The sequence below is a fragment of the Mastigoproctus giganteus genome, chromosome 7, assembly GCF_048544385.1.
Source record: "Mastigoproctus giganteus isolate SK-2022 chromosome 7, ASM4854438v1, whole genome shotgun sequence".
Taxonomy (NCBI): Eukaryota; Metazoa; Arthropoda; class Arachnida; order Uropygi; family Thelyphonidae; genus Mastigoproctus; species Mastigoproctus giganteus.
Genome location: NC_143581.1, coordinates 176200799 through 176213615, shown reverse-complemented (window position 1 = coordinate 176213615; position 12817 = coordinate 176200799). Strand labels below are relative to the sequence as shown.

Here is a 12817-nt window from a genome sequence, read left to right as displayed (position 1 = left end):
AAGGATGGTAGGATTCCTCCAAGCATCCAGAGTTTCTGGAGAAGAACTTAACAGCTGCATAGTGGGAGGCCCAGTCATCTGTTACTTCCGATATGTCATATTCTTGCATATAATTAACTTCTATTTTTTGCCTCAAATAACTGTTTAATCATATATTTGTAACAACTTAATTTATATTTGTCCTGGTATTCAGTGTCTTCTGATAATTTATAATCATCCCATGCAACTTTATTTTTACTTATGAATTTTACCGGTTCTTTAGTCATTCATTTTAATTTAAAGCTTGAGTGATAACTAAAGATGTGAAAAAGTAAGTGGCTTGTAGCATTGCTTCCTTAATATTTACTATTTATTGAGATGTGCCCTTGTGGTAGCACAATTGGTAGAATTGCTGTCCTCCCCATACCTGGTGGAAAAGACTTGAGTTAGAGTCCTGTCGATGACTTGAGGAATTTTTTGGGCTCTTTTCACAATGTGGCTGAGTTAGTTGGGTGAGGGTAGCATGGTTTTTTCTTTACTCCCAAAAATTCTGGTTTTCGTCCAGTAGACAGAAAATTGACCATAGAACACAAACAATTTACAGACAATACACACAGCAATATGGCCTTAGTTGCTGATGCTCCTAATACTGCTACTATTACTCCAAAATCTAATTATTAAAATAAATTGCTAGCATTGGGTAACTCTACTACATTAATTCTTTTGTTATAATAGAAAAGAAACATTTGTATGCTTTTTTCGAAAGTTTAGTGCTAGAGATATGCAGTGATGAAAAGGCAAATTTTTTTTTTTTTTCTTCTTTGAGTTATGGTGTTGATATTTGCCATATGAAAGGAAGCCCCAGGCTTCTAATGCACCAGCACAAAAATAAAGAAAATCAATTTTCTTAGAAATCTTTGCCAATCAGAGTTTTTCTTACAGTCCATTTTATTTTCCTTCTTAAGAAACCAGCATTATTGAAGAAAAATGAATTTTCAAAGATATTCAGCAGTCCATATCTTTATAACATTGACACCAAAGATTCATGATTATCTTTTTTCCTTCTTTCAAGAAATCCATGCACAACTACTGCTTTAAATAATTGCCAAAAGCAATTATTTAAAGCAGCAGTTGTGCATTTAAAGCAAAATTATTTATGCAAATAATTTCAGTATCCTGTAGCTTTGTTTCATATACATCATCTTTGAGGAGTTCCTTTATTTGAGGTGCAATGAAAATTCCTTCTTTCAGTTTTGCATTTGTTAAATTTGGAGTCACTTCCCTTGGGTAGGAGAATCCACTTTCTTCTTTATCCAGAGCTTTACCAAAATTCTTCATTAATCCAAGCTTTATATGCAATGATGGAAAAAGAACCTTTTTTGGTTCAAACAGTAAATATATTTTATAATACAGTAGAACCCAGATAAGTTTTCCAAGGGAGTGGAGGTTTAGAACTTCTTATGAGGGAAAACTTCGTAGAAGAGAAAATGACCTTAAGGGTTTGAAATAATTGCTATACAAATAAAAATGAAAAGATACACAAGTTAAAGATCATTTTACTCTGCCTATGGGAAACATTTTTAAACTGAGGATTTCTAATTGCTTAACATTCTGTTCATTAAACTTATTACCAAGTTGGAAGAGTGAGCTCCTTTGGAGTTTCAACATACCTTAAAAGGTCATAATTACAAGAAGACAGAGCAACAATCTGCTGATTAATTCAGAACTATTCACAACAATCAGACCTTAACACTTAACGTGGTTGACGTATTCAGTTATGGATATCGATGGAAACAATTGCAATATGCCACTTCCATTATATCAAAATGTTTTTACTAAAAAGGTTTTAGCGCTGAAAGCCTCTGACTACGGAAAATTCACTAATCGAAAAAGTTAGTGTGTAGTATCATATTAGTTCGCAGTGAATAACTGAAGTAGGTGAAATGGCATCGTTTTTGTTATATCTCATATTGCAAATGCCTTCTCAATGAGTCGTCCTGATATTGAACTACCTTCAACAGTGGATTCTTGAATAGGCAACATTTCACCAGTGGATTCTCGGCAGATATACCACCACCCCTGGGTGGTGGTATCTGCCGAGAATAAGCAACATTACTCTTCTCCAGTGATGAAGCATTGCTTATTGGAGGTAGTGCAACATCAGGGTAACTGATGTTGCACTACTTCATATTGTGAAGGCATTCACAATATGAGGTGTAAAAAAACTATGCCATTTCACCTACTTCGGTGATTTACTACAAACTAATATTGTGAATGCCTTCACAATGAGTTGCCCTAATATTGAACTACATTCGACAGCAGATTCTCAGATAGGCAACACTTCACCAGTGGATTCACAATATGAGGTGTAAAAAACGATGTGTTTCACCTACTTTGGTGATTTGCTATGAACTAAAATGATACTACGCACTAACTTGTTTGATTACCAAACTGTTTATATTGTTTTTTATTTTTTAATATAAAAATAAAGAATTTCTATATTTAAAACATGTATTAAGTGAGAAAATGTCATTATAATAATAGTGTGTATTCTTTATCACATACTTTTTATGTGGGAAAATAATACACTGGTATTCAAAGAAAGTGTGTCACCCCTTAAAATTGTAATTGTCGTCTGAATAACATAAGTATACGGCAATATTTCTTACAGATTGCATCAGATAAGATTGACACGCATAGGTGATGACATAATATTGCATCAGCTGTTACTTTCAGCTATATATGCATGCTCTGCAAGAGTTGCATTCATTCCTTGCTTGTGTCAGGATAGCGAGTTACGTGCATTTGATGCCACGAAGGAAGAGTGCTATTGTTGCTTTATGTGAAGAAGGATGTTCTTCCTGTCATATTGCTTATAGAGTGTCTTGTAATCAGTCGACAGTGAGTAGATTTCTTTCCAAACTCAAGAATACTGGTTCTGCTGATAGGAAAAAAGGAACCGGATGCAAACGATTCTCTATGCCAAATAGGACTGCATTTTGAAACATGTATGCCTTAAAAACTGTAAAGCTATTTCGTCTGAGCTGAAAGGAGAATGGGAAGAACATACAAGAGTGGTAGAATGTGCAGTAACAGTCAGAAGACACCTCTTCAAAAATGGACTTGTAGCCTGTCATCCTAAGAAGAAGCCCCTCCTCACACAAAAATGAAAAAGGCCCGATTAATTTGGTGTAAGGAGCATGTCAAATGGACCCCCGAGCAGTGGAAGTTAGTTATTTTCTCGGATGATTAGAAGAAATTCAACCTGCATGGCTCTGATGGGAGAGAAATGATTTGCCGTAGATGTGGTGAAGAATACCATCCAGACTGTATGGTGTCTACAGTGAAATTCCCTACCAGCCAAATGATATGGGGGTGCAATTTGTATTGCGGAGTAGGTCACCTGCAGTTTATAAAAGGTTCCGTAAATGCTAATGGATACCTGGCTATATTGGAGAGCAAATTGCTGCCAACCATTAGAGACCATTTCAACCTGCCAAGTAACTGCATCTTTCAGGATGACTCTGCTCTTTGTCATCGGGCGAAAAGTGTAAGTAGGCACTTCTGTAGGTACTTTAGCTTCATTTCTGCATTAGAGGTTCGACAGTAATGTGTTTACAGTTGTTACGGGTGAAAAAAATGGTTGGAAGAACGGCCCATTAGAACTCTTAGCTGGCCAGGAAACAGCCCGGACCTGAATCCTATAGAGAACTGTTGGCATCTCGTGGAATCTGCAGTTGCCAGAAAGAAGCCAAAGACCCTTCGTGAACTTCAGGAAGCCATAATTCATGTTTGGAACCACGAACTATCAGTTGATTATCTTCAGAAATTGCTCTTGTCAATGCCTTGATGGTGTGCTGCTGTTATCAGGGCCAGAGGTGGTTCAACTAAATATTAGTTTGCACCTGGTAACTTCATTTTGTTTTCCATTTAAAATGATAAACTGAAGCAAATTGAGGGCTTCTGATAACATTTCAGCCATAATTATCGTGTTTACCAAAACTGTTGTATAAAGGTTGCAAATGCTCATTTTAAAATATTATGTCAAATATTACTTAGCTTTGCCTAAACTATTAATAAATATCTTTTGTTTATGTTTGTGATGCTGGTCAATAATGTAACATATCATCACAAAAAAGGGGTTAGAAATGTGAAATTCCTGGGTGATGCGCTTTCTTTAAACACCAGCGTACATTACAATATATAGAGTTGAAATTGGGAATTAAGAAACCAAACAGGGGAGAACTTCTTATCCGGGTTCTACAGTTTTTCTTCCCAGTTAAAATTCCTCCGGCTTTTCCCACTACTCCACAATATAATATTTTTATATTGCAGCACAACTCTCCCACAAACATAGAAAACAACAATATTTTGTGAACCCTTCCTATAGAACAGTTAATAATCCAATTACTTTAAGACCACCACAGACATTCCAAGTGAAGTGGTACTTTTTTGCACTTTCAGGCAATAAAGGATATGTTTTCATGTTCTTTCAAGCTAACAGCATGAAGTAAAGGAATTGATGAGAATGTATTTCCATTGTGCAGCAAATTGGTTTTAAACTTAACTTTGTGACATGAATAAATACAGTATACATCATTTATTAGGATTGTATTCAATGTTCAGTTCATTCAGAAGACCACTATCTTTAGAAATATATGCCATTTTCCATAAAAAAAAAAAAAAAATATATGTGTGTGTGTGTGTGTGTGTGTGTGTGTGTGTGTGTGTGTGTGTGTGTGTGTGTGTACACATTATAATTTAAGGTGCCTCCGTAGCCAGGTGGGAAGGAGCAGCAGTGTGTAGCACACGCTTCTTGATTAGACCGGGGTTCGACCCCGTCACCACCAAATATGGAGGATGCGGAAAGGTCAGGGAATGACCACCGCATATCCCGGAGCAATATGGCCTTAGTTGCTAATGCTCCTAAAAACCAAATAACAAACAAACAAACATTATAACTTTCTAGTTGGTAGTCCAAATGTGTTCAAGTCGATTGCCCAGCAAAATCTGCAACACAAGAATCATTGCTATATTCATCACTGCTTCCTTTATCTTATGATTTTATGTGGAACAGGCCTTATTGCGGATGATATGTTAGGATATTTGATGCTGTGCTTGCTTTTTCTGGAGCACTCTGGTATAACAAAAAATGTCTGTGTGGTTGTGCAGTTTCTGCCATGCCATAGTAACAACAAAAGGTGCGCTTTTTATTTTCCCAGTTAGCTGCATCCTCACATTTGTGGTTCAGTAGTACAGTGCATATGTGGAGCCCAGTTTTGCACTGATCACCAATCTTTCCACCAAAGTACAAAGAATATTTAGTAATGATGTAGGTTTTCTTCCTCTGAATTTTTGCTGTAAATCATTTGCATGCAGAGCAGAAATTCAGAGTGGTGATTCAGGAACTTCCTTTTCTTCTGCTTAAATATTTTAACAATAAAATGTTTTGCAAAACATAGAAGAAAAAAAAGCCCATATTCTATAGACAGGAAATAAACTGTATGTATACTTGCACTACAGATGTCCATTACTGCAGTACTCTCACTATAACTACATTACTGAAAGAGAGAGGTGGGAGGCAGACAGACAAGTTTTAACCCTCCACAACATTACTGCAATCTATGAGCATATGCAAACATTATTTACAAGTATTACAACAGATCAGTGTTGTAACTGCTTCCCTAGATTGTAGTAAAATATATCAATTATAGGTAAATACAAAAACCTGCATAAGCAGAAATTGAGATGTACAGTAATGTGAAATTTTTAAGCATTATTTTTGAAATCCACATAAAAATTTACTGCAAACAGCTGATATATTAAGACTGACATAAAAATCTTTCTTATTAAAAAGCATCTTAACTTATTGTCCCTATAACCGTCCACTTTAAACTTCAATTGCAGTTACAGCTTAATCCATATATTGTTTTAGATAATGAAGAAACAGTATCTTACTTTTCATCAGCTTGCTAAATATAATGTGCATTCTTGTTTGTAGATAGCAAAGAATGTCAAAAGAATGGAATCTTGCTCTGGGTGCACTAAAGACAGGTCTTCATGCACAGCCTGACAGGTATGTGAAGATGAAATAATTTCTCTGTGAAGTTTTTAATTCTAATTATAACAAAGAACTGAAATATTAATAATTTTCAATTACACAATAATTGTTTTCACACAGAGCTCAGTTAATATCCACAGAGACTTTGGTTTATCATCCTACAGAATACACAACCTGACCTGTTAGGATTATTAATTTCTTACTTTGGTCGTAAAAGCCAGCTATATTTTGAGTAATACTCTAAAATAAGAAACCTGTTAATGCTTTTTTTTTTTGTTTTGTAACTTTAACTCATTTTTATCATGAATTCCATATATTAGCTGACTTAGTAAGGAATTATATATCATTTCAGACGCAATCAGTTTTTTTTTTTTTAATTAATCAAATTTTCCTTTTCTGTGGTTAGTAAAACTGAAAAGTAAATAACTGATTAATTTTTTCCTCTTATCAATTAGCCCTTCCTCCAACAACCTGGAATATACCTCTAGAATTCCAACAGAATGTCAATATGCAAGAAATGGCACAGCTTTCAACAATAAGTCAGTCCACGTTACTTCTACATTACATCTGGAATATGCAGACTTTTTTTTCCCTCCATTTCCCCCCTTTCTCCAACAGTACTAGAAAATCAGAGACAGTAGAACAATCCATTATACATTATACTTTTATATATATAAAAGCTTCATGAAAGGGAAGGTATACTTGTATAACTAGTATACAAGTAGCATGAAAGCAGCCTTTATGTATGTAGCTATACTGGCAAACCAAAGGTTATCACTAGACTGAATAGTAATCCTCATCAGTTGGAGAAGTGCCGACATCTTGCCAATCCAAAGGGTGAGAGGAACAGGATGAGATGGATAACTATAGACTGGTCAGTTTGATCTCAGTGGTGAGGAACATCATGAGGTCTGTGGTCAGAGAGATGCATTTTGAGAAGTATAATATTTAAATGTTGACCGCCTCTGTAGCCAGGTGGGCAGGAGCAGCAGTGCGTACCAAACACCTTGATTAGACCTGGGTTCGAGTCCATGACTACCAAATACAGAGGATGCGGAAAGGTCAGGGAATGACCACCGCATATCTTCGGAGCAATATGGCCTTAGTTGCTAATGCTCCTAAAAACCAAATAAACAACAAACAAACATTTAAATGGATCACAGTACAGCTTTATAACAGCTTGTTTTATCCAATAACACTGGTCTGTGTAGATTTTGATGTTTCCAAAATGGAGCAATTTTAGTGCTAAGTCTAAAAACCAAACTCTTATCTAATACATACAGCTTTTTTACAAACAGCAGGAACACTTTTTGGCTATATGTTCCATGTATATACAATATGCATGCTACTTCCTTTGTGACCGACAGGTGTAGATGTGACAGATGTGTTTAAACATGTTGAGACCTGAAAGTCAGGTAGTTATATAAACCTGCAAAGTGTTTCTTCTGCATTCAGTTGTTCTCTGGTGAGGTCATGCTAATTGGTATCTGTTTCTGATATGATTTTCATATTCTCTGTCTTTGACTGTAGTAACTCATTGTGAACAGAACATTCCAAATATATTTTGTTATATTTGCCATAACCATCATGTTGCACATTTTGGAATTAAGTTAGGTGATGAAGATAAAAAAGTTGGATCCCCATAAAGTATGCTATACATGTGTGGAGGGGTTGCAATTGTGAAAATGTGGTAAAAAGAAAGCTATGATGACATTTGCTGTTCCCATGGTGTGGAGGGAACCTCGAGATCATATTAATGATTGTTAATTTTGTTTTATAAATGTAGCAGTTTATAACACACATTGTGTACCCCAACAATCTTACTTTAGCTGTAAGGCTGTTACCCTACAAACCTGAACTGCTGTTACTACTTCCATCAGTTGTTCTTGAACATATGCCATCAGATCCCAAATCTGATTTGTGATCTAGAGCAGTGCTACTCAAACTATCTGTGGTAAAGGACCAGTTTCTTTTATTTCCAACCCATCGCGGACCAATACTTTTGTAAAATACAAATCGTCACAGATTGGTAATGTCCATGGACCACACTTTGAGTAGCACTAATCTAAAGGGTGATATAAACTATTGTGATGAAGAAATTCACAACTCTGGATCACAGCTGTTTACACAAAATTAACTCGACAACCTTGTGAGAGATATAAATGTACTCAAAGAGTCTACAAAGCTTTTGGATTCAAGACTGAAATCCAAGAATCTGCTGGTCCCAGAAAATTTTCATGGCATAGAAATCATGAGAAAGAGAATTGGTTCTTCATTTTTCTGAAGTAGAATGGAGGCTCTTTATTGACTTTTTGAAGCAAAGCCTTAAAAGAGTTCTCCTTCATAACATTTCTGTTGCACATCCATTCCTGTAGTGTACACATCCATTCCACCACTTAAAAAAAAACTACAAAAACATTAAGCTTCTTTTGGAAAAAATTCAAGGATCAAGGTTGGCTAGTGTCTGTGTGGAAATTTTAAAGTTATTGGTCTACTACTTAGCCAACAACTTGATTACACATATATTCCTTGCTTTCTGTGCGAGTCAGATAATCGGGAAAGGATAGTGTCCAAGATAGTCTCTGATCCTTCGTTCAAAGAACATTAAAGGTGTGAGCACTACTAGTAGGTAGAAATAAAGTACGATGGACCCCCACTTTATGATATTAATCCATTCCAGAGACACCATCGTATCATGAAAATATTGTAATGTGAACCCAATAACACGTTGCATTTTGGTAATTCATTCCGAGACCTTGAAAGTTGAAATTTTCGCTGTATAATTAAGCTATTAATCTGTCTAAAAGGTGATTTTTATAATGAAAATTGTACATATTGATTAAAACTAATATATTGATTAAAGTACAACACAAAAAATCACTTCAACTAAAGGATGCAAAAACAAATCACGCAGCCAACACGTTTACAAAAGGCTGCTATTGGCTGAGAGGAAGGACCACGTGGTCTGGTCAGAAAAAATCGTAAGCCAAGCCCATCGTAAAGTGAAATAAGTAGGTGCTTCTCAACATGGTCACTGGTTAGTAGAATCAGCCGCTTTATAGAATCAAATTTCAGAAAACCAATTCAAATCATTAAAGTGCACTACACTTTCATCGATATCATATGTTCGATTATAAGAATCAATTTTGAATGTCTTTGTGATATTTCTGGAGGTCATGACCATAAAGCAATAAAAGCAATTTGTAGTTTCCGGCTTATTGGGCTTTTCTGTTAGTGCAATCTATTATAAACTGGTAGTAAAACTCGATCTTATTGCATTTGCGATAGTACCGATAGCTGAAATTCTGTGTGTTTTTTATGTTATTATGGTGAAATACATTTCCCCTTCCATGGAATCTTGTTATGTTTGCCATAACTATCATTCAATCATATAAAAAACATAAATAAATTTTCAGAATCTTCTCTTTATTCTTATTTTTTTAATTTTCGTAAACTTGTTACTCTGTATCTCATGTGTGTATCGTGTTAGTTGCAATTTTATGCATGCCTTGTTCTTCGTTATTGATTGCTTATCTTTTTTATTGTTTTAAATTTTACAACAAAAAAAAATATATCATTGAACAGAAATATCAATTAGTTAGCATGTACATATTACAATAGTAATTCAGCTATGTGCCCTTGCGCCATAAAGCCTACCAACAAATAACAACAATTAATTAAGCTATGTACATAAGATTAATTTATTTTTATTTTGATATAACCTGTGAAAAATATTCTTCTTGTTTTCACATATCATTTAATTTTGTTAATTGGTTAGGTAATAAAGTGTAAATTTGTGCTTTATATCTTTACTTTTATAGCCTGTGGGTAATATTCCTCCTATTTTCACTTATCAGAATTGCCATTTAATAGAATTAAAATTCAGTTTGCAAACATGATCACAATGACTGGCACCTACCACATATCGTCAGTGTTAGCAAGAGCACAAGGCTGTACTGAGTGGAGTGGGTGGGATTCGAGACTAAGATGTCGGTAGTCGTGGATTTCTTCCTCAGTATCTTGAGTTAGTCAGTCTCAAGGCTATTAGCAAGTCAAATCCAAGGATTTGTGACTAGAAATGTATTTGAGATAAAACCATATATCATATAGTGAACAGAGTGCATCGTAAAGTGACCTGATTGTACAGTGAACCAGTCGTAAAGCAGGGGTCCACTGTACTGTTACCTTGTCTGCATGTAAAGGTAGATTTAATGAAACAGTTCTTCCAAGCTCTGAATAAAGAAGGAAATTGTTTTAAATATGTTTGTATTAAATTCCCATTGCTTACAACAGAAGGAAAAAAAAAAATCAAATTTTGGTTGGACCTCAAATCCATAAACTGTTGCTTGACATTCTATTGGTAGAATCCTTGAACCAAACTGAAAGAGAAGGTTGGATGGCTTGAAAAATGTAGTATGCAGTTTTTTAGGAAATGCATCCAGATTCATGATTGTCACATTGGAGAAGTTTAGAAAACTAGGCTGCAGTTATGGTACTTCTTGCGCTCAGCTGGTTTCCAAAAAATTTATCATCTCAGCTGGTTTCCAAAAAATTTAGGTAATCTTAATTACGTATATATAAAAGAAATGAGAAAAGGGGGTGGGGTGGAAATGGAATTGAGGGGGGATGGAATGTCAATATAATGACTGGCTACTGCTATATGCTAAAAAGAGGAACAACCACCAAAACTAGCTTGCCTGAGGAAATTTAAAAAAAGTGCAAGTTTAACTCATTTTACCATAAAGGAAATCTAGTTTGTGGCCATCTATGCTTGACAGGAAGATGAAGCCTTTGATATATCTATTTTTATGCATTTTTATATAAAAATAATCTTTTTTGTAAAATCTGTAAGAATACAAAATAAACCAGAAACATCTCCACCAATATTTAATTTTTTTTTATTTGTTAAAAATTGTTGTGATAGAGCAAGTTTCAAGTAAATTTTAAAATTTCTATTAAAAATGTAATTCAGATTACTTATCAGCATTAAAACATAAAGAACTTTTTTAAAATACAGATTGGTGTAACCTACTATCATATGATCACATAGGATTTGAATGCAAGACAGTTTTTACATTATATATTTAGACTTTAGGCATTTGTTTTGTGTGTGTTGTACTAAATATAGTTTGCTGTATGCTGGAGTATACTGGGCTTATGGACAAGATTTTCAGTGGATTATATGAAGTTTGAAGGATGGAAGTCAGAGGGTTGTTATAAATTGTCATTCTTCAGAGTGGGCCAGGGTTATAAGTTGGCTCCTTCAACCTTCATTACTAGGACTACTCTTGCATCTAAGTTTATTGAGGGAATGAAGGATATAACATTGAAATGTGTATATGACATGAAGGTAGGGGTTAATGATGCAAGTCAGTCTAAGCTTCAGAATGTTTTGGAAGGCTTCTTGAATGATTTAAAAACCTTTTTTGGCCCAACCAGTGGAACATATTTTATATTCTTCCTGTTACAGTTGCAGTTACATTTTAATCCTGCCATATGTAAGATTGGGGAAATCATAAACCAAGAATAATTTATACATTTAGGTTGGGCAGAGTTTGAAGGATCTAAATGCAAAGAGAAATATATTGTCTTATTTTGAGCAGCAGAGGAGATTTTTTGTATGTGTGTGTATTATTTTTAATAATTACAACACTTTATGAAAGTTTTAAATACATAAAGAAAACTAAGATGCTTCCTTTTAAAAAGTCATTACTTGATATACAGGCAATCCCCGTATAACATGGTACTTCTACAACACGGTTTCACTCTAACATGATTGATAAAGTGCAGAAATCCTCGCACAACACGGTACTTATATAACACGGTTAGAGAATTTTGGCAACCTCGCATAACACGGTATTTTTGAGCTTTTTGTGTGGGGAAAAACTCTGCTATTATGTCGGATGTAATTTTTCAACCTTTCCATTCTTTTTTGTGAATCCCCACTTTTGGCTCGCTAATCGTTATGCAAAAAAAAAAATTATTGGGAAATCCCTGTGTTAGGTTCTGTGCTATTGGACTTGTGGAAAAACCTAGATTTCAAAATGTTATTACTATTGGATAATGTGCTAGGCCTCCCAAAAGATTTAAGTCATCCAAACTTTGAAGTAATGTTCCTACCACCTAGTACAACTTCTTTAATTAGATCAAGGCATTATATCTACCTTTGAAACTCATTACATCAGAAAATCATTACAATGGAGGCATGGAAACATTTTTCAATTGTGGACTGTATCGGAATCATAGTTTATCACTCAAAGAAGTAAAACATTAAATGCATGTTGGAAAAATGTATGACCAGAATCAGTTCATTCAGGAAATATGGTTGAATCGACAGAAAATGGAATCCATGCGGTAATAGAACTTGCTAAGTGTGTAGGAGGGGAAGGTTTGATGATATGACTACTGTAGCCCTCGTGGGTAGCACAGTTGGTAGAATCGCTGTCACCCCACCCAGGTGGAAAAGACCCAAGTTCAAATCCCGTTGATGACGAGACACATACAATTTGAAGCCTTTGTCACCAATGCTCCTTGAAAATATAAATAAATAAAAATATGATTACTGAAGATGTTCAAGAATTACTGGTAGAAAAAGAGGCTGGCAAAGTGGATTTGGTGGAAATGGCATTGGAGGTAAATCAATTCAGAGGATAATAGTGCAGCTAAATTCTGAGCTTCCAAATTTTACACTAAAAAGTATATGGAAAGGCATAAAGTTAGCTGAGCAATTAGAATCTTATTTTTTGAATTCAGATTCTTCGACTGAAATGAGCCCAA

General features: G+C 34.9%; 1 protein-coding gene across 3 annotated transcripts in view; it reads left to right on the top strand.

The window, feature by feature from the left end:
- The window catches only part of LOC150083354 (uncharacterized), a 376181-nt gene that overhangs the window by 329383 nt on the left and 33981 nt on the right, over positions 1-12817 (top strand). For all 3 annotated transcript variants that reach the window (XM_090377987.1, XM_090377988.1, XM_090377989.1), the window contains one exon: positions 5981-6055. In XM_090377987.1, coding sequence (XP_090234113.1) covers positions 5991-6055 — 65 coding nt within the window. In that variant the 5' untranslated portion in view covers positions 5981-5990. The remainder of the gene's footprint in view (positions 1-5980; positions 6056-12817) is intronic.